Genomic DNA, 22,988 nt, shown 5'->3' on the forward strand with positions numbered 1-22,988 from the left:
TGCATGGTGTTAGTCCCGTTAACTCTTTCGCTACCGCGCCTATCAAAATCGATCAATTTGATCGATACTTTTGGGAGCGCCTTTTCATAGCGTTCCAGGCGTTTCTCGAACAAGTAAAGCTGTTCGGAGTTAGATCAGAAAATGGCCTTTCAAAATCAGTTTTGTTTTCATTTTTGCAACGGAAACACGATTTTTGACACGCTTTTGAATCACCTGGGTGTGGAAAAGGGGCGTGGTCATCGCGCGTCATGGCTACCAACGAAGAATGCGTGCAACTCGTAATTACTCTGCACCAGCGCTTGTTTTTTGCTATCAGGGCGTGAATGGGGAACTAGCAAACGATTTTCAATCGTAAGGTTCGCGCTCTAACAGTAATAATCCCAGAAATCGGCTGAAAATGTCAAGCAGTGCCTGGTTGCAAAGCTACTTTATGATTTTAGGCAGTTTTATTGCCTTTGCGCACGTTGTTCTATGTGCTGTGGTAGTTCTACTTACCCCAGGACCATTCTCAAACAGTTTACAACAGTTTCGGTTTCGTTTCTGCATCGCGAAAAAATTCATATTTAGTGCTACTACGCAGTTACCCAACTTCAAGGCTACCTGCCATGGCGCCTGAAGCGTCCGCGACTGATCCTCGAACAAAGCACGGCACTCCTGATTTCCCCCCACCCTAACCCGATTTCTGCAATAAGAACTTCCGATGCAAGTCAAAAGGTCACACCCAGTCGCCAGATATCTGTTCCGCCGAGGACAGTGCTTCAAACCGGCCTTACACTGCCAGCTGTTTGCCTTCCAGTTTCGTTTCCATGCGAGGGTATATCCGGGTGTCTAATGTTGCTGCTTAGTTGAACCGTCTATTCGGACGGAGTCTCTGATAAGTTTTTGTACTGTTTCATTTAAAAAATGTTGGGTGGCGCTGCAATAGAGGAGGCTCGTTGTGCTGATCTTTTTTATCGCGCAACTGCTACTCGGCCAAAGACCGCAGGGCACGATTCTGGCGCATCGTACCTCATTTTTGCGAGCAAGGCTACAATTGCGAGTAAGAAGATGATAATAAAGCTCAGCTTTATGTTTTGAGAGATAACTGACCGTGAACAACAACAAGCATCAGCCACGGCGTTCCGTTTTCAACTTCATGCATGTTTTTTTCCGCATCGCGTGCTTGTCCCAAATATTGTGCTCGCTGTAAATGCAAAGTCAGCCATTGAAAAGATGTTTTTACGTTATGTGGGGGCAAATTGGTGCCTCTGATAATGACAAACCGCCAGATTTATTCCAGGAAACCACCCGAAATTGCACATTTTGAATTAGAGGTTGGGCTTCACCGCATGACACGAGCACCGTGCATGCTAACATTTTTTTTTATATCTGACAAATTGTTCCGCGCAAGTCGGCATTTTTTCTAGGGCGAGTTTTTGAAATGTTTTCCTACAAAATGTATATTCTAATTTTTTTCTACTAACGGTGGTTTGATATACACAACTCCTTTTCTATCATTTTTTTTTCGGCAACTTGACAAAAATTTTGGTTTTCATATTTTTTTTACAACTATGATATATAAAAACCTTTAAAAAACTGGTATTATTGGAAATGCCGTTAAATAATCTGAATTTTGTGCTCCTGCAATTAGTGCCTAACCAATTTTTTAGCAGGAAAAAAAATGTTTTCTTGGACCCTTAAAATTAGTCAATTTTCCGGCGGTAGCGAAAGAGTTAAAGGCCCCTGGCTGACATGACTGCCTGTTTATTGAGAGATTTGATTTCAGACTGCTAGTGTTCTTGCCTGCAATAGTTACATCTATAGTACTAAGAAACTTCTGACCATTTCTGCTTTTCTCATAGCAAGGTTCCTACTTGCTCTTGCTGTGCGAGGGAGTGCTGAATTGTGGTTATGGTTTTCTAAATAAAAGTACTTTAATGATGTATTTAGGTGTCTTGTGTGTTATATAGCCCAGGATGTTACTGGCAGTAACTACAGTGCAGTGCAGTAACTACAGGCAACCGCCCGCCGTGGTGTCGCAGTGGCTGAGGTGTTGTGCTGCTGAGCTCCAAGACGCAAGTTCAATCGCAGCCACAGTGGCTGCTTTTCCGATGGAGGCAAAAAGTTAAAAACGAACTGGGCCCATTTCGGGTCTTTGTTTTTTTGCCCTGTTGTAATTAAAAGGCAGGCAAGAGTGAACTGAGAGGGAGGATTATGCTTGAGGGGCCCATAGTGTAGAATTTGTTATTACACTGAAGGATAGGTGTAATGTGCTACAATAATCCGTTCTTGACTTTTCTGTTTCTTTGCTTGAAGATGCTATGACTACAGTTCTATCAGGGTTATAAACTACAATAAATTTTGGTTGGTAGTGCCATCTGGCAAAAATAGAAAAGGAGGGCTGCCATAGATATTTTAATTGAAGTCAGCATAGTAAAAATTCAGTGCAGCCTGACCCAAACAGTGAATTGTGTGCTGTAAGACTGCAGTTTTTTCTGCTACAAGAGATGCTACAAATTATGCAGTCGTCAATTCCACCACTGAATGATACTTCCAGGGCATTGTTGGTGTGGTTTGTGGGGACAATAGTATTTTACGATTTTAGTGCCTCCATAACCTTCTTTGTTATAGTAAGACCAACTACAAGGCAGGCGTGTGGTAAATACCTAATAGCAACACTTCAAGTACAAACTGGTTTCTTTTCTCCCCTTTCAGATTCCGAAGGCATTGATTATTCAGATGCCTCGATTTGGCAAACAGTTCAAGTTGTACGACTACATTGTGCCAAGCCTGGAGTTGGACATAACAGATGCATTGGAAAAGTGTGAGTATGTCAAGAAACTTGTAGTAGAGGCATTAGCCTAATTTCCCATTTTTTGACCATTGTAACCATAATGTGCCTGCAGCTGCAGTCTTAATGAGCGAATGTTTTTGTAATTTGCTCAAACTACCTGCCGGGGTCGCTCAAAGGATAAGGAGTCGTATAGCTGAGCCCAAGGACAGAGGTTCGACCCCAGCAGCGGTGGCTGCTTTTCTGATGGAGGTGAAAAGCGAAAACGTCCGTGTCAAGATTTTGGCGCATGCTAAAGATCTCCATATGTTCAAAATTAATCCGGAGCCCTTCACTAAGGTCGCGGCACATCTCTGATATCAGACACAACTTAGTGCGTAGAACCCCACAATTTGAAAAATATTGTTGTAAGGAGGGACATGGCAATTAAAAATAACTGTTATTTATGCACCACATGTAATCAAACTTGGTGCGCAAGTACACTTGACTATGACAAAGTGAAAACAGCAATCAGTTTGTAGCAATCTTGTGTAGTTTTCATCTAATGAATGCATCCTGCTAATTAGTTCAAACCTTAACTAAACAACTCGTAAAGCTTAAAATTCTTAAAATTTTTGTGCCACTGTATTCATGAAGATGTATTCTGTGCAATGAAGCTGTTTGTTTCTGTAGCCCCAGCAAATATAAACAAAAATGGCATCACTTTTATCCCCTATCTGAGTAATAAAATCTGCCTATGCTGAAAATCTGCATATGCTTTTCAAATGTAGTTATATGTAACTACAGAGCCCAAAAAGAATAATCAGCTTTATTGCACACAATACACCCTCTTGAATGTAGTGGCACCAAAAGAAGAAATTTAGTTGGTCCCTTAATTAAACAACTAATGAAGCTACTTAGTAGTGTGCATTCATAACTCTGATACTGTACAAGACAGCTACAAACTGACTTCTGTTTGGATTTTGACATAGTGAACTAACTGTATTTGTGCACAAATTTGGTTAGATTCGGTACATAGATTAGATAAGGTGTTTTATTTGCAATGTACCCCATTACTCCATTTGGATTTATGCCAATGTTTTGGCATTTTAGCCGTGCTTCATTTGAAAGGTTATTTGTGCAAACTCCCGAAGACTTTACATTTATTTACTGAGCTGAAAAGTTGCTGTGCTAGACCGTCTACAGCACTTGGATAGCACTGCAGACATGTGTCAAAGTGTGACATGTAGTGACACAGGGGGTGATGACGAAGGTAAAAGCAATCTAAGAAGTGCCCGCGAATTCTGTTCTCAAAATTGGCATGGTCATTGCAGTTTAGGTTACGTTATGACAAGCCATAACGTGCAACAAAAAAGTTATAATCAAGCCCACTTTCACTGGTGAAGCAAAAATGGGTGAAAAAAAAAAAAAGAGCTGTTCCTTTCAATTTTGTTGTGATCTGGGCACCATGCCACTGTATTCATGAAGATGTGTTCTGTGCAATAAAGCTGTTTGTTTCTGTAGCTCCAGCAAATGTAAACAAAAATTCTTGTCCCATTCTTGCCCATGTTCATTACGAAGTGTCACAAGCGTAGCACTCATGCTTTTCAGGGTGCAATGTTAACACTATGTGAATTTTTCTGAAGTGTGTACCTGTGCCTTTTCAACCAAAGCATCTGAGCACGAGGTCGCGGGTTCGATTCCCGGCCGCGGCGGCCGCTTTTCTGATGGAGGCGAAAAGCAAAAACGCCCGTGTGTACGAGATTTCGGCGCACGATAAAGATCCCCAGGTGGCCAAAATTAATCCGGAGCCCTCCACTACGGCGCGCCTCATCGCCTGCGTTGCGTCGGCGCGTTAAACCCCACAATCAATCAATCAATCAATCAATCAATCAATCAATCAATCAATCAATCAACCAAAGCATGGCTCGGTGCCTGCATCTTCATCCATCACTGATGCTGGCAAAGCTTCCTTTGTATGCGGACTTGACACTTGTCTATAGTTTTATTTCAGTGAGAAGAAGCACCACTTATAGGCTGAGTGCAGACACTGGTAGCATGAACATTGATGTGAAAGCTAGTATAAAACATCGTGCTCCAAAGCTGGTTGAAACGTGTACATTGTGTCTAGTGGCAATCTTCAATTTTGTGCTGTTCTTCTTACTTGAGTGAAGTGCATTGTTAATGTGGAATGAAACTTGTAAAATCTTAAAACTATGAAGTCGCAATGTGAGTTCCCTTTACTGAGGCTATTATGTGGCAGGTTTTATGTAACGTTTTTTGTATTGTCAAATAAGAAGCTGGTTGAATTTGCTGCTTCAAAGCAATACTAGCATTTTTATCTGTGCCTTGCATTTGTGTGTGTTGGAAAATAGACACGCTCTGAAGTAGTAGATATCAGACATGCGTGTGCAAATCTAAGCGCATCATTGCAGTGTTCTGTGAGTGTTGCTCCTACGAACTGCTGATCCACAATTTTTCGTACTGCTTGAACATCCACATTGCTGTATTTCATGTGTTGTGCATTGCAAAGCTGCACTTTATGGGCGCTTTTCTTTGTTCTTTTCCAGCACCACGGTTCTGCTTTGTGTGTGGCAGGCTGGCCCGTCTTCAGTGTCGAGATTGCTTCAAGCCTGGTGTAGGTCTTGAGAGCACAAGTTACTGTGATGATTGCAGCGTGACTGTAAGTAGATATTCAAAGTACAATTTGACACTTGATCCTTTGGCTGCATTTTCTGGGGGGTTCACACGGAGAACAAAATCCATCCACTCCCTCCCCGTGCTGCGTATCACGTGACTGCATGTCATGCCTCCGTGTTTAAACATGAGGGGCAGCCAGCAGATGAGCAGGCCCTCTGGAGTGGCGCTGCTGGGATCAGGGGTGGCCTCGGCGGAAATTTCATTGTTGTTGATGAAATGCTTTATAGCTTCATGCACAAAGATCGCTCTTTGAGTGCGCTATTGACACATACTATTACGTTTCCCACTGCCGGTGATGGGCGGTGGAATGAGTCGGCGCTTTGGCAGCAGCCACCACATACCAGCTGGAAACTTGGGCCCGGCGGACTCATTGCATCAGTCATGAACAGCAACTCAGATAAGAGCAAGGCACCAAAAATAAAGGAGTTGCCAGGCGGGTGAGAAGCATTGCGCCAACAGCGAAAGATCTGAAGCCTGGATCTCCAGAAGTCACTCACGGGTCGGGCAGCCACAGTCGCCGAAGTGCTGCGGTCTTCGTCCACCAAGCTGCACTAACTTTTGGTTAAAATAAATAAATCTCTCTCTCTCTCTCTCTCTCTCTCTCTCTCTCTCTCTCTCTCTCTCTCTCTCTCTCTCTCTCTCTCTCTCTCTCTCTCTCTCTCTCTCTCTCTCTCTCTCTCTCTCTCTCTCTCTCTCTCTCTCTCTCTCTCTCTCTCTCTCTCTCTCTCTCTCTCTCTCTCTCTCTCTCTCTCTCACTCACTCACGAGACAGGGATCCCTGCACACCTTTGCACCTTGGACAAAGTGACCCCAATCCCAGCGGCAACGCTTTGGACAGCTATCAGCCCGTGCTTTTGCTTTTGCACATGTATACGCACGGAGGCTTGACGTGCCCTGACATAATACACGGCGTTGGAAGGGATTGGATGGATTTTCTCCTTCGTGTGAACCCCCCTAGCAAGCAAAATTTGCACTGGTAGAGTTCAGACTATCAACATCATGGTTATTCCATCCCCTTGGCCCAGATTACCTCAGACGCCGAGAAAAGGTGGGGTAAGCACTAATTTGCAGCGGAAAGTTTGTTAAAACAAATGTGAGAATACCATATTAATTCGAATCTAGGCGGGCCCCGATTCTAAGCCGACCCCTGAAAGTCCGAAGCCACGGAAAAAAAAAAAAAAACGCCTCGAATGTAGGCCGAACAAAGAGGCGAGGTCAAAGAAAACGCGTTTATTGAACACGAAGATGCGGTTCTCATTCTGAGTCATCATTGCTGCTAGCCTCTGAATGCCATCCTCGTTGCGGCGCACGCAAATATCCTCTCCCGTTGCGTCCTCCAACGACAGACATTTTTTTCATCCACGCCGAAGTCCCGCCCGGCTTGAACGTTCGACGACAACTCCGCGGCTAAAACAACTTTTATTTTAGAAGTGGCACTATAATGGCACCGTTTGTTTGGTGCCATTGCGCTGTCAAAACCAAATGCCACACCGCACGCAGGCCGCTATCCGCACAGTTCAAAATGGCGGCATCGCCCCCAGCTATGGCCCCTTAAGTGGCTACTGGCTCATCTAGTAATTGCTACAATACTTTCTTTTCTGTGTGGCACTAGCTGCGCGCCACTTCCCTCAATTTCACTTGGAAATTGGCACGTGTTTCAAAATCCTCGAATCCAAGCCGACCCTGGAGTTTGATATATCAGTATTTCAAAAAAACTATCGGCTTAGATTCAAATAAATACGGTAGATGCGCGTAAATGTGAAAGTAACTTCGTGTTTTTTTTTGAAGCCCTAATTAGCCAGCTCTTGTGTTTTCGTGTTTACTCCTGCAACAAAGACTTGAGTGACTCGTTATGACTGAGGTGCGGCAGATTGAGTACGTAGAATTTTTAAGGGTCCCGTTGGATGTTGGGCACCACATCCTGTTTTCGTGTGGGCACATGCAGTAGACCAGGCTGAGTATCGCAATTCCTTGAAAGCTGTGAGATATTTGCATTTAGCTGCCCACTGTAACACTTGTAGGCGCCATAACCAGAATATGCATGAGATCGTAGGGGAATATCATATTGCAAAGCACTGGAAGCATTGCATAAGCTGTCAGTTGTTTTCCCATTTAAGATTTGGATTTTTCTAGATTGAGATTGATTTTCTTGCGTGTAGAACAGTGCGCGTAGGCTTGATTTGGATAGCTAAAATATTAACACTTGTTGTGTAATGAGGGACGGGGCTTTTTACGGCAATGTAGCCTGGCTCTCTGGTATAGGCCACCATGCTAGCGCCCTGTGCCTTAACCACGTGGCCACTGTACCTTCGGCAGCTCAACAAAGTTTGCTGACATGAAGAGAGAACGCAATAGGCAGGAGCTGTATATTTGCAACCACACAGAAAAGCATGCGGGCATGGAGGTCGAGAAGAGTTCATGATTCACACCAACTGGCTGGGATCAGAACGGGAGACAGACAGCTCTTCCCTCCACCTCGTCTTTTCGCGGACCTTCAGCGTGTGCGTGTGTACCATGGTGGGGCTTATTTCCAGCTTGCGACGTCATGCAGGAGCACTGGGCTCTGTCAATATCTTCTGCTAGCCACATATCACCTGAAGGCAACTTGAGTCTCTTCCCAATGGTGAACACAGTCAGGATTGTGGGTCTCCGCAGTTCTCATAACCATTATGCTAGTTTATTTTTTTCATACGGGGTGTTCACTCCCATTCTATGCTTGCACACCTCAGAAGGTACTATAATTAATCACGGTTTCATTGTATCAAACTCCAAACTATGAGTGGTTGCTTGTTCTGTCTTCTTTTCTCTGTCCCTCATGCTTTTGTGGTGTAAACTGCAATAAGATGCTTCATTGGGAAAGTTTACAACAATTGCTTTGTATGCCATGGCCTAATTTTGTTGTCTTTGGCACTTCTTGCTTTGTCCTATCAAAAATTGCAAACTATAGTTCATCTCACAAGCTAGCTGCAGCACTGTGGAGGCTACATTGTTGTCCCCCTCAGGGCGCCTAACTCACCGCGAAGGAAGCGACAAAAGGCGCCGGGGCCGTGGGGTGCCACTTGCCGAGAGGGGAGAAGGGAGTGTCCTTTCAGGACCCCCTTCACGGCGGCTTAGGCGCCCTCAGTGGGCGCACTATTGATAACAATGTAGCCTCCACAGTGCTGCAGCTAGGTTGTGAGATGATTCAGATGAACTATAGCATGGAGATATTTTTGAAAGCTGTTTTACAAGCCCTGGGCTAGAGTGCTTTTTGCTGCTCAATTTCCTGCTATTGAGACTTTACGGACTATTTTTGTAAAAAAAGAAATGTTTTAACACTGTGCATTGTAACCTTGAATCGTGTAACATAGTGTAAGTTGCCTCTTAAAAGCCTTTCCAATCTTCAAGCCTACGCCACAACGCTAGATCACGGTGCACTCTTGTCATGGCCAATGTTTTCGCCGCAGAGCAGAAGTGCACCGGCAGGAGAGCACAGGAGACAGTAGTGCCAAAGAACAGCTGTTTACTGGGGATTCCCCAAAAGCATGCGAGCAGGGTGCCCAGAGGTGTTCAGTGTCATGAGGCCGAGATTGGTATGGAAGACAAGGGGGCAACAGACATTTGAAAAAGCTCAACTAAAGCCATGTACCTATCTCTGGTGGAAGGCCCTTACCTGTGGCAGCCTTGACAACATCCTGCAATCGTCATGATTTGGAGCGCAACGAAAAGCACGGACAAAGAAACATAGTAGATGAGGCAGGCGCTAACTTCCAACTATTTTATTCAGCTACGCATGTGCTTATATTCTCTAGGAAAAGAGAGGGCGAGAAAGAAGGATCGTACACATACACAGCCGAATGAAATAGTGGGAAGTTAGCGCCTGCCTCGTCTACTGTTTCTTTGTCCGTGTTTTTCGTTGCGCTCCAAATCATGACGACTGATCACCAACTAGTCCAGCAAGAAGTTCTTCTCAACATCCTGCAAGTACGCTCGAGGAGGGCAGGGACGCCATCCTATGGAACCTACCTGAACACTGTTTATGGAGATTCAGCTGCTATGCTGGCCAGATTGTTTGCTAGCCAGCCTGTCTGAGTTGGGCCCGACTTCCCGGTAGCATGCACCAATGTAGGGGTTGTGACTCTTTGCGATCTCTACAGAAATTGCAAGGCAAAGGAATGAAAACAGATTAAGCACCTCGAGTTACCTGCTGGACTTGAATGCAAATTAAGCAATCATCATGAGCTTTTTTTTGTGTGTGTGTGTGTGTGTGTGTGTGTGTGTGTGTGTGTGTGTGCGCGCGCGCGCGCGCGCGCGCGCGCGCGCGCCAAATGACACAGAAATAGACTTGCAGAAATGACTTACAGAAATAGCTGCATGTTTCCGAAACTACTATTGCTTGATGCATTGGTATCGCGGTAATACCCTGTAGTATTCAATGTTTCTGTTTTAGATGTCCAGATTTTGTGGTCACACTTGAGTTCCCAGTTGGTTTCTATCGGCAGAATTTTTGGATATTCTAAATTTGTGGACTGCATGACTTGACATGTGCACTAAAAGCTTCAGCAGTTTCTTTGTTTTAAGTTTCCCCGAGTTTTCCAGGCACATCCCTAAACAGGGTTTGGGCCTATAAATCAGGCCTGTGTGGTGCTTTCTAGAGGCCTTTTGCAACTGAGCTCAAGATGGTGGAAATTCGATACAGTTTTAGTTGCTGTCTCGTTGCAGCACGGTGCACGGTTGACTTGTACGCTTTTCTTCCTCATTTTTCTTTTGTTCACAATTTCAGGCTCACATGCACGATGACCGGAAGTCTCATATGCCGACAAAATTGCCGGATGTGACCGAAGGAGCAGGCAGTCCATTTGGGAGAACACGGATGACGCTGTTTGCAGTTGTCTGCATTGAAACCAGCCACTATGTCTGCTTTGTCAAATGTCCTGTGGGCAATCAGTGGTGTTTCTTTGACAGTATGGCTGACCGTGAAGGTTAGTGCATTTGTTGCATGGTTATGTTCTCTTCTACATTTATTTTAGAAAAATTTTATTTATTCACAGTCAAACCCAGTTGTATCGAACTTGCGAAAACACATTCGTCAGTTTGATATAGGGCATACATAATTCAATTTAATCATGCTGAAGAATTGAGCATCATAAAAGCAGATACCATTTATAAAAACACTTTAATCTTCTTCAGTTTTAGCAGCTTCGCTGCCTGTGACAGTACGCACTTCTCTACATTGTATAAAGAGTCTGAGCAGCTGAGGCCACAACCTTCCACATTTGCACAGAAGCGCCGGACTTGCGTCACCTCTGAGGATATGAGCAAAGGATTGTCATTGCTTTTCTTGTGCCCGCTTTCACTTGCACTCTGTGCAATGTCCGTAATGTCTTAATTTAGGTTTAGTTTCCAAACTCTCATGTTCGCAAAACCATTATCCACACGCAAAAACTCGCGAACTGTTAATCTGGCTACGGTGTCCGGAAATTCCAAGAGCTCGTTCCACATTTCAGCCGTCCAGTGCTTTGGGGTTGTCTCGCACTACACTGGCCAATTGGCGTAAATGACATTGCCTTGCGTGACCCTGTTTTTGGAGCATACCCCATGCACGGCTGCTGGATGAGAGCGGACTTCAACAGGCGAGGGTGTGAGTTGCAGTGCTAGCGTTCAGGGATGGGTTTCAGGACGGAGCGAGGTGATCCCCTTGGGCGAGTCCTTGCGCCGACTGAAACTGACAGCCAGTGCACACGATTTAAAGACGCTATAGCCTTTCTTGGGCTACTAAAACGATAATTGTCTGTCTGTATGCATCTGTCTGTCTGCCCTTCGATTCAGCCATGTGGCCGAACCAGAAGTTAAAATAATTATTGAGACGTTTATATAGGAAGAACATTTTAATCTAATAAATCTAGAAAGATGCTCTATGCATTGTCCAACAAAAAGATAACATTCAACAAAAAGATAAGAATACTCGTTGGCTTTAATTGTTGTACAGTTTACAGCCCACAGTAATTGGTTACAGCTGAAGCGGCTCGTATTTGTTAGGACTTTATTCATCCAATATTTCGAAAATGTCGCCCCTTTCCGGGAAACGCATAGCCGACAAACGGGAAAACGAAGAATATTTGCTGGCAACAAATTAAACCTTGCCTTGAGTATGGGGACACCTCATAAAACGGGGATGCGGGACAGTATCTATGTAAAAGGATTTGAAAATAGACATTTTGCTATGTGTGTCATTTCATACTACTATTATTGGCTCATGTCCTGCTGCGTGTAGAGATTTGGGTTGATTCATTTTCGCAGGCACGACACTGCCTTTAAACGCGCTCATGAAAACTTGGTTTTTAAAGGTGATTTATAGAGAAAAATACACCGTGCGGCGTTCAAGAGACAGTGCGTACGGTTGAGTCTCCTAGCTGTTGAGCATTTTTTAACGTTCATGATAACATCTAGCGCTAGGTATACTGCCTCCATTATTTCATTGCCGTTTTGATCCCAATTTATCTCTGAAACCAACGCCCGAGCTCGTGGAGCAGTACCAGGGTGTGCTGAAATTAGCACACTCTGAAGATGTTGCGTTAATTTTGCTCTGTGAACGTACTGTGCTTCAATCTGAATTAATTTTTGCAGCAAAGGGAAACTCCCCCATACATCTTTAATACGTCAGCGTTCTTTGGAGAGTACCTACCCAAGCAAAATCTCTCCGTACTGCAGAAATGTAATGCCTTGTATCTGCCCCCAAAAAACGTATAATTGACGAACTTAGAGCAATTAATCATTATGATAGTGTAGATGTAGTTTGTTGATTTAAAATAACAAAGAAAAGAAAAAAATGTGAAATGGAGAAGTGGTGTTAGAATTCTTACACATTATTGGGCAATTCTTAGAATTTCTGCTATTTCGCCTTCTTCTGTTGCGTTCGGGCAAAAATTTAGCGTGCCAAAACTTGCCAACTATTTTTCCATTTTGTTTTTATTGACCCGGGCATCACATCTCGCATCAATTTTTTTTCGGAGGCAGAGAGAACTTGATTAAAGCTGAAATTTTTTTTGTACATTAACACCTTCTGGTGTAAGTTCACCGAGCTGGAGAACAGCACAAAATGATTTCGTAAAGGTAGCACTGGCTGCTTCACAATTGGTTTTGGAAGAACGAGTGATATGTCCAGACCGGACGAGAAACTGGTGAGCTTCCGTCAGGTGAGCTCTTGACCAATCAGCTTTCGGCCTCGGAGGATTTGGTCCAATTTCCCTGGTGACACCACCGCATATCTACTTTAGTGTTTGTAATCTGAGAAAAAGGAGACCACATGAGTAATGAATGCTTATGCGTGAAAATTCTTTCCTACTTTTACTACTGATTAAAGCTAAAAAACTGTGGTTGATTCCTCTGTCATAGGAATCAGTAAAACACTAAAGTGAAATGTGCAGCGAAATCTTCAGCTGAGCATGATTTGCGGGTTGGCAGCTGTCTTGTGGGTGTGCTTGGAGAGCGGCGTCCTGCTGGCGGGTTGCTTCGGCAAAGGTGTACTGGCGTCATTTCCGTGATGGATATGACGTCAATGAAATCTTGGGGTATCGCGGCATAAAACACTTTCGTGTTTAAATATAAAAGCTGAAAACGAACAACCCTAACGTACTCTTTAGTACTAAAGGTTGCTCCCCCGCAAGAAGACCCTGTGTGCAGGGGTGCACCCTTTACAGGCAGCTTGCTTCTTTGTGCTGGCGTCACTTCCGTGGTGGATATGACGTGAACGAAATTTCCGTGTACCCGGGAATAAAACACTTTCGTGTTAAAAAGATCCACAGGAGCACCATCACAATTTCCTCGCAATTACAACTTTAACACCCTCCTTTCTGAACATTTTGAAACCTGTGCTAACCAGAAACTTGTTTGATAGGGCCATTGTAGATAAGGATGGCAAGTGGTTTCACGGCCACGCGTTTTCACCAATGTCGATTCGCATAATTTTTTTTTCACAATAAGGCGGGATGGAGAATGTTGTGACAGAGAGAGAATGTAATTTTTTCCCATGTGGCAAAGCGCTTTTTATCATTTTGAAAAAGGGGAAAGGCGGCAGGAGGGGAACTTTCCCTGGGTAGCCAAAGGAAAGGATGTGCACACATACCGTACTTTCCCAACGGGGGTGTGGTGCCCTAAGTAGGGCACACGCCCCGCTTCCCTCATGAACTTCCAATGAACTTCCGTTGAACTTCCTTCCATTGAACATCGACATCTGCAAGCTGACGTGCACATTAGTTTGCAAAGTGATGAATTCACCAGCGGTCAGACTGATCGTGAAAAATTGTGGAATCTTCTCTCGACACTCCTGCCGCATTGCATGCAGTGTTCTTTGACCTGCGACGTGGATGACGCCGACCTTGCGAAGAAATTTCTGAAGTTCTTAAAAAAACTACTACAACCTTTGCTGGGCAAATGGGCCGGAAATGTCAATGTGACCGTGGATTGGCTTGTAAAGCTGGTGCACATAGCTTTTCATTCAACTGTGATGTCAAAATTATATGGAAGAGGCTGACATAACTATCAGGGTAAAATCGCTGCATATCACAAAATGTGTATGCAGGTCTGATGTGGCGCGAAGTGAATGCAAATGCTGGTGTTTTATCTAGTTGCACGAAAAAAATGTACACAAAAGTTGCGTTATGTCTTAAACATTCAGTATTGTTGGCAGTCATGAATAGCAAGCGCCCTCGCAGAATTTTATTTGTTTGTCCAAAATTTTCATGGATTCCCCTGAAGTCGCAGCTTGCAGACGAAACGTGAATATCTGCTGGGTGTGAGGTCACAAAGAGCATGCCAGGCAATGCGAGACACAGCGATGCAGCAATGAGACACACAGGGCACACTATCAACGCGGAATGCTGCAGCTGCGAATGGAATTTCATTTCGATTTTGACCAAAACAAGCTCAGTAGCTGTTAAGTCAGTCTTTAGTACTGACTTAACATTAGTACTGGTAAATGCCTTATCCAGATTGTGAACGCCAGTAATAAGCACACACCTCAAAACAAGCGGCCCAAAAACCGAAGTCCTGCACACCGCGATTGCCGCGACCAGTTTCGGAACGGTGGTGCTGCGGTGGCAGGGATGGGCCCTCGCGTCTTTTTGAGGGCATGCAGCAGGCCATACGTGAGTGCGCCTTTCATCCAGCGGCCGTGACCCGTGTTTCACGAAATGATTACTACCTACCGTAACAACAACAAGCAAGTACGGTCAGAAAGAAAACAAACGAACAAGCAAGTACGGTCAGAAAGAAAACAAACGTGGGCAGCGGTCCTGCACAGAATGGTGGTGCCACCTAGGAGAACTGATGGTAAACAAGGCGCTCCACAGTACGCTGCAGATTACACAGCACATTAACGTTCGTTTTAAGACCTGTCCTAATTACGTCATCGCGGACATCACGAAACACGATTTTAGTGGACAATCAAAATTTTAAATTAAATTGGTTTTCTCAGTGAATAAAGCATCGTTGGCTGTCAGACAGGTGCTTGCGGCACTTTGAAACTTCAAATATTTCAAATAAAACAAACTTGCATTTTGCCTGCTCAGCCCCTTTAAAGACAGCAGGCCTGTGAGTAGGCAGAAAAAGGAGAAAAAGTAATTTATGGGTGTCGACGCATTATAACTTTATTGCCCTTCGAGCAACTGTAAATTAAGAACAGCTGTTGAGAACACAATATCTCACCCACGGTAATGAAGCTGGCAGCCAGCAGAAGCACAAGGTGCTATCCATATTTCATTTCATCTCATTTCATTTTTATTTCCTTAATTAAAGGAGCCGTGAAGACAGAATACAAGTTTGTTTTATTCGAAAGATTTCGCGTTTTATAATGCCCCCAGCGCTTGTCCGGCCGCAAACGATGTTGTATTCGCTGAGAAATTGATCAATTTAGGTTCAAATTTTGATTCTCGCGCCAAATCGTGGGTTTTCGTAATGTCAGCAATGACATCAGAAGCACGTGTATTCAAGCGAACTTCCACTGCATCATTCGGGTTTACGGCCTTGCTGTCCGTTAGCCCTCCAAGATGGCGCTGCTACAGTCATCCACGAACCGTTGTCCGCCGTTGCTTTGTTTTTGAGCGTATTTGCACCTTGCTTGTTTTTGTTATAATGTAAAAAGTGATCGTCTCGTGAAACCTGGGGTATCCTCGACAAACAGGGTCACATAAGACAACGCCGCTTACGCCAATTGGCCAGTGTCCTGTAAAACAACTTCAAAGCAGCGGAGTGCTGTGCAGCTAAAACAAGCATAGTGCACCCAGTACCAACAGCAGTGCGCATCGGTACTTCCATGCTTACGTGTGTTTTCGTAACTTTTATTGTTTACCGCACCATTCTCACTGCTGTAAAATGAATATGCATTACACTTAAGCGCAAATTGTTCGTTCGGAAAGCCTATAAGCCGTGCCTAATTTGCGTTTGCTTTTTCCGTCCTCAGCCAATCGCACAGCTAAGCTCGTGTGACATCATAGGTTCTGTTGCGGGAAATGAGCTAGTGGGTCGCATGGCATTCCGTTTTTTCCTAGTTATGTAGCTTATTTGAGCGAAGTGTGAGTTAACAGTGGTGTCAGTACGATTCTTTCGATGCAATCTTTCGAATGAACCGAACTTGTGTTTTGTCCTCATGGCTCGTTTAAGGACCCCACTGGGGGGTATTGCATAAGGGGTGGATATACAGAAAAAAACACACTTGAACGCATTAGTTTTATGAACACAGGTGACTACTGACGTTTGCTATGAAGTTTGATGGGCAGGTGGCTGAAACAATGGAGCAGGGAAGGTCGTTCCAATCTTTGGCTGCTCAGGGAAAAAAAGAAGCGGAAAAGGTGACAGTTCTGGTACGATAACGGGACACTTGAAGGGGATGGCCGGTGCGGTGTGAAATGTATGTCGGGGGGAGGATGTAAGGAGCGACGTTTAGTGAATGAAAAATTTTGTGAAAGAGGGAAAGGGTGGCAATACGGCAGCGGACAGAGAGTGGTGATAAACTGGATTGTGCTTTCAAGGATGAAACGCTAATGTTGTACGAGTACACAGAATGAATAAATCGGGCGGTGCGATTTTGGACAGATTCAAGATCATTTATGAGATATGTTTGGGGTGGGCCCCATATGGCGGAGGCATATTCAAGTTTTGATCTGATGAGGGACGTGTAAGTGAGCAACTTTACGTGCGTGGGCGCATGGCATAGGTGACGTTTCAGGAAGCCAAGTGTTTTGTTTGCGGATGAAATGACGTTAGTAATATGCGCATTCCAAGCAAGATCGCAGGACAATGTGACGCCTAGATATTTGTAGGATGATTGTGACTCTACAGTGACGTTCGCAATGTGATATGAAAAAAGCAAGGGATTTTTACGGCGGGAAAAGGAAACAGGTTTACATTTATTTGGGTTAAGAGATAGAAGCCATTTATCGCACCACCCTTGAATGTGGTTAAGGTCTTCCTGGAGGATCACTTGGTCGTGAGCGTTAGTTACTGTTTGATAGATTACGCAGTCATCTGCAAACATGTGGATTTTGCAAGATAGGCTGAGGGGTAAGTCGTTGATGTATATTAGGAATAGTAGGGGGCCAAGAACCGAACCTTGAGGTACACCTGATGTTACTTTGAGACACTCCGAAGATTTGTTATTGTCATGCACGATGAGAATGGTTAGTTAGAAACGCTTCAATCCACTTTAGTACATCTGGGCTTAAGTTTAACTGGGATAATTTTAGCATAAGTCGTTGATGGGGAACTGTGTCGAATGCCTTTGCGTAATCTAGAAAGATAGCGTCAGTTTGTAAGTTGTTGTCAAGGTTAGCATGCAGGTCGTGAAGAAAGATTGCTAGTTGTGTTTCGCTAGAGAATCCTTTCCGAAAACCATGTTGGCTAGGGTGAAAGAAGTTAGATGACATGTTCCATGATTTTGCTGGGGACGCTTGTTAGAGAAATGGGCTGGTAGTTCAGCGGACAGTTTTTGTTACCTGACTTGTAGATAGGAACGACCTTGCCCATTTTCTAGTCATCTGTAGCCACCTAGGTATGTTTAAGCATACCCCTCTTGGGTATGCTTAAAGGGGGCTTACAGACAACACAAAAGTTTGTTTTATTTGAAAGATTGAGTGTTTCATAGAGCCCTCAGCACTTTTCCGGCAGCAAACGCTTTATTCACTAAGAAATTTAACATTTTAAGCCAAAATTTTAATTCTCCTGCTGAATTGTGTATTTTCATGAAGTCAACAATGACTTATGCAGAGCAGGGCCTTAAAACTAGAGATAGCCTGCTGACCAGGGATGCTGGCATTTCACAGACGGCCGTTTGGTTATCTTGTTTATCACCCACTTTCATGGATGGAGCTGCAATACCGCTGAAGTGCCAGTGTTAGCACTTTTCAGGCTGGACTTCTATACCTACCGTGTTTTTATTATGGTTCATACTAATCGTTCCCTAAAACATACGCTATGACTCGGCAAACATGGTCATGTAACCGTGGCGCTTATGTCGATTGGTCCGTGTTATCAGACACGCACCAGACGCCTGTGTTTAGGCAGTCAACTGGCAAAGTGCCGCACTAACTGCTTCGGCGTTTACGTGTTCGTTTGTAACTTTAATTGTACACCCCGCCATTCTTACTGCTATAAAAAGAATGTGCCCTAAATTTAAGTGCAAATAGCTCATTCGGCAAGCTTATAATAAGCCCTGCCTAATTTGCATTTGCCGGCCTCAGCCAATCGCACAGCTGGGCGTATGACATCATAGGTTCTGTTGCAGAAAATGAGCGAGTGGGTCACATAGTCATTCCCTTTTTTCCTAATTGTAAAACTTATTTGAGCAAAGTTTATGTTAAAAGTGGTGTCAGTATGACTCTAACGAGGCAATTGTTCGAATGAACAAACTTGTGTTTAGTTCACTGTAATCTCGATGCCTCACTTGGAAGTTGCTCCCCCCCCCCTCTTTTCTCTGCATAGACAATGATGTGTAAGCCTCAATAAAGCATTGCATCTTAGTGACTGCAGCCTGTAAAAAAGGCTAGTCAAGAGCGCCATTGAAAGCACCATTTGCAGCTTTGCTGTAAAAGGGATTCGGCTGGGGCATGTGCTTCTGGGCGTGAAGCAACACATTCAGTTTTCAGCCATAGCATTGTTTTTATGAATGTGAAAAACAAACACAGCCCCTGCGTGTGAGGCTACAGCGTAGGTTAACTATCCCCAAGTGGTGTAAATTAATACATAGCTTCTACTAAAGCACACCTCATGACTCAGACATAGTTTTAGCTCATAAGTCTAATTTGAGACTGAGGTGCCAAGTATAAACAAGTACGGTGTTAACAATGAAAGGCAGCAGATATTTTTGCAAATTGTTCGCACAATTTCAAGGCAAGCTGTTGACCAAAACTACCTTTGTTGTGCATTGTATTGTTTAAAATTCTCTTGCCTACTTTCCTTGGTACGTGTACTGCTTCATACTTCTGCCTTATTTCAGAAATGGGGCACTTGAAAGTGGGACATTCGTTCTCTCCTGCTAGCTAATTTGTTGATCAAGACCAACTTGTCTTTGGTGTGAGGGTGCTAAAATAAGTCTTAGGCAAGGCTTATGACTCGCCATGAAAACAGCATGGCTTTATTCGAAGGATTCGGCAAGATTTTAAAACATGAGCTGTTTGGGGCAAAATGTTATAGTTGTGTGTTACTGTGTAAATAAAAAAAAATGGGCTTGCAAAAGTTGATTTATTCAAATGGGTGCTTATAATTTGTATGCAGCCAGTGCCTAGAAGCAACAAGGATCCACGCTTTTAGCTCTGGTACTTAAAAGATGTTTTGAGGCTCCAATGTTCATGGTTAAAGATTAAAGAGGGGGAGGGGGAGATAAAAGAAGGGGGGTTGCTCACGTGGCAAAGCATGACAGCTGTGCTGAGCATGACATTTTGAACTTTATTTTTGATTTGAGTGTACGACACGGTGAATGTGCGCAGGCGCGCAGGTTTGGCTGTTCCTGTAAATTACATGTTTCCTGAACAAAAAAATCAGTTGCTAGTCTGCGCCGCGTCCTGTATTGTATGTGCCTCTTTCTGTGTCGTGTTACCGCGCATTTATAATATTAAAGATTCAAATTGAATTTTTTTTTTACCATTAACTTTAGGATTGCATGACTTCTGCAGCAACAGAGCTAGAATCGCGTAAAAACTCTTGTTGCACCCCTAGTTTGCTTTAGATGATGGTCGGGGGAAAAAGAATCATTCCTGCTGCTATTTTTTCTAAAAGCCTTACAGGTGTGAGTACATTAAAATTTATATTTTACACAAAATTTACTACATGTGTGATCGGCATGCTATGTCTGCCAGTTCTCATCACAATAGCTCGAATATTAAAAAAAAAAAAATTCAAAGTGCTGATTGAGAATGAAAACGTTTTTGTAAGGCCAGGTCATCAGCTCTATGGAAAGTGCATCTGCCAGTGTTAGCATGCTGGCAGCTGCACTCTCATCATGGGGAGCATAACGCTGAATGCTTTATTGTCTATAGAAACGAACTAAAGTGGGCAACCTGCTCGTTGAAACATCATTGTGCCATTTGCTGTTGGTGGGTGTCAACATGAACAAATTTTCATGGTCAAAGTCTCAGCGAAACCTGCTGCAGTGATGTAGGAGCTTAGCATTGTTGCTTTGCACAAAATTGTAACAGGTTCGGTTGAGACAAAATGTGAAAGGGCCTGTATGTTTGAGATCTCAGTGCATGTCCTAAAAGGTGGCCAAACAAATATTTTGTGATTTCATTCTCATGCATATTTTTCCCACAATAGTAATTTGACATGCATCCAAGGTGTATCTCTGGGCTTTTTAAGGAGGAATTATCCCTGCTGGCTTTTTTAAAAATTTTTAACATAAGCGATGCATTTTTGGTGTTCCAGTTTGTGATATGTTCAATAGATGCAATTGGCTGTGCTAGTCGCACACTAAAACCTAGTAGGTTTTTTTTTCCCTGTGAAGCTATGCTTGATGCCTGTGCAGTTTTAGGCAAAAGCTAAGAGGTCAGCATGCAGCCGACTAGTTTCTTATACCCCTGTCACACGGGCACTTTCAATCGCGATTGAGTTGATCCGTATCAAGCCCAATCCGGATCGAGCCAAATCCGGATCGGGCGCTGCTACACGGCAGTTTCAATCGCAATCGAGTCCAATCCCGCTCGAACTCAATCCTGGTTTCTCAAGCTCGATTGGATGAAAGCAGTGGTACTCTCGTCCCCGCTGTATAATGGCACAGATGTTGACCACTTCAACTAACTCCAGAAATTGTATCAAATAACTCGACCCAAATAAGCGTGCGGCAACATTTATATAGTTACGTCTACCTACGATCGTGCAAACGTTACCAGATGCCGGCTGTGAAGTACATTTTTGGTGCCGTCTGGCGTACATGAATGCAACTGGTGCAACTTTTCAATCGGGATTGAAACGTGCCATGTAGCAACGGCGATGTGTAGAGCGCGCTCGCAGCTTCGCTTCAATCCGGATTGAAAGTGCCCATGTCACAGGGGTATTAAGCTCATGTTTGCTGTTTTGCACTTTTTGGTGCTTTCAGGGTGCCTCAACCTGTCTGTAACACTTCTGTTTATGCCATGCAGGAGGAGAGGAAGGCCAGAACATCCCCAATGTGGCGCGGTACAGGGAAGCTAGTGTGTGGTTTGGAGAAGCTGGCTACGACAAGCTGATTAATACTAATGATAAAAAGATACTGCCCAACATGACACGGAGGCTGTTTTGCGATGCCTACATGTGCATGTATGAGAGCAAGTTTGCTAACAAATACAGCTGATGAGCACCAGTTACGCTTCATGCGATGTCACTGATGCAAGGAGCACTGACACATTGTGAAAGTCAATGTTATACTATTGTGACTATTAAACAAACTTGAAACTGCAAAATGCATACTGCTTCTATTCTTTCCCCCGCCCCCTTTGTTTTTCTGCTCACTTGGTTAAAAAAAAAATTTTTTTCTCCCAATGAGGACTACATAGCCTGGTAAAACCAATTCTTACCCTAAGACACTTTTAACACACATTATATAGTGCTTGCCCTTTAAAAGTAGAACCATGCCAAGTTTCACCTATTTCTTAACAGGTAATCACGATGTAGTTTTCAAAATTGTTGACAGTCTGCTGTCCAAGTTTCAAACAAGTGTTGTCCTAGGAAATGTCTTGAGCTCGATGCTGTTGTGACCCGGCTGCCACTTGCGGTTTGTGTTGTGGTAGTTTGGCTGGCGAGCATCTTCCGTACGAGTTTCCTGTGTTCGGATGACACGAAGCCGTAGGTAAATTGTTTAATCCAGGATGAGATGAAGAGGAGCACGAGGTTGCAGCAAACGGCATCGCAAAAAGGCTTCCAAAAAGAGTTCTTGCTCCAATAGCATAACAGCTCTCGAGCCCTGCCCAAAACTTGGCCATTTAGCTCTTTCCTTTTTGTAGTGCCCCTCAAGTGCTCGTGGCTGCAAAGCCAGACTCCAGCATACAAGGCACCCTTTCTTTGAAAACATTGTGAGCAATCACTCCAGGGGAACAGTGACAAATTTTGACCTTGCGAGGTAAGACTTCTATTTGGCAATTGAGGCGCAGGTGATTATTCAGCTAAGTACCTTAGGTAATTTTTTAAATTTAACATACACGCGCCTCCTTAGCCACATACGGTATTAACGCTCTCCGTTTTATGGATTTCATCGCATGTCCTTAAATGTGTGTGCCCGCCAAAGAAATTGCAAGGTGCATCTAGCACTGCAGGATTTAACAATGTGAGCTTTGCAAAAAATTGTTCGTGTTCTGTCCGAGACAAAAACAAAAAGCAGCACTGCGTCAATTCCAACAAGAGTACAGCCTAAGGAGGTTTTAAACACGTCCTACTGAGGACATTACGATGTCCTGAGAACCCCAACTTTTGGTTTTTAAGTGATTCTATCGCCTGGCCTTGGGATATTCTCGGAACATCCTAAAGTAGGCACCCGAGGACTGCCTCCGTGCACTTTAAAAACAATTTTACAGGCTCGGTTCTCGCTGTTCCTTTAGAGGGTTTACATATGTAAAGGGTTTACGATATTATTGCACTCTCAAATATTGTGCAAACCACTCGCCAGTTCACCTTCAGATATCACACTGCAATAAGATGGCATCTTATGTTTGGTTTTGTTCCAATATTGGCAAAAGCACTTGGCTGATTATTCCGCAATCTAATAAAATCCCACCATTTTCGACCTGGGCATCTTTTGCCACATGGTGTTTTTACTGTGTATGAGCTGGTTATGAATCCGATGCAGAAGGAAAAGCCCAGTTTAAGAAACCCGGGTTTTGCTTCGTTGTATCCAGTAATCTTTGTATTAAACAGATTCACGAAATGCAATCTCAGTGCAAAACCTAAGGGCACTCTAGTGAACAGCTGGTGAAACAAAAACATCTTTTGTGTCTATGATTAAGCTGCAACACCAACGTCGTCCATTTTTTTAGGAGGTACGCCACTAATATCACTGAATTTTGCATTCATGAATTCCTGCGTGAAACAAAAACGCATTGCAT

The 22,988-nt window shown here is 43.8% G+C and overlaps 1 protein-coding gene across 4 annotated transcripts in view; it reads left to right on the forward strand.

Moving 5' to 3' along the window:
* The window catches only part of Cyld (ubiquitin carboxyl-terminal hydrolase CYLD), a 95,908-nt gene extending 74,555 nt beyond the window's left edge, over nucleotides 1–21,353 (forward strand). For all 4 annotated transcript variants that reach the window (XM_077686755.1, XM_077686756.1, XM_077686757.1 and 1 more), the window contains 4 exons: nucleotides 2,695–2,803; nucleotides 5,320–5,432; nucleotides 10,211–10,409; nucleotides 21,054–21,353. In XM_077686755.1, the coding sequence (XP_077542881.1) occupies nucleotides 2,695–2,803; nucleotides 5,320–5,432; nucleotides 10,211–10,409; nucleotides 21,054–21,244 (612 nt within the window). In that variant the 3' untranslated portion in view covers nucleotides 21,245–21,353. The remainder of the gene's footprint in view (nucleotides 1–2,694; nucleotides 2,804–5,319; nucleotides 5,433–10,210; nucleotides 10,410–21,053) is intronic.
* The last annotated feature ends 1,635 nt before the right edge of the window (nucleotides 21,354–22,988 follow it).

Source organism: Haemaphysalis longicornis, unplaced genomic scaffold, assembly GCF_048455015.1.
Source record: "Haemaphysalis longicornis isolate Haplotype H1 unplaced genomic scaffold, Haemaphysalis longicornis Haplotype H1 scaffold_1, whole genome shotgun sequence".
Lineage (NCBI taxonomy): Eukaryota > Metazoa > Arthropoda > Arachnida > Ixodida > Ixodidae > Haemaphysalis > Haemaphysalis longicornis.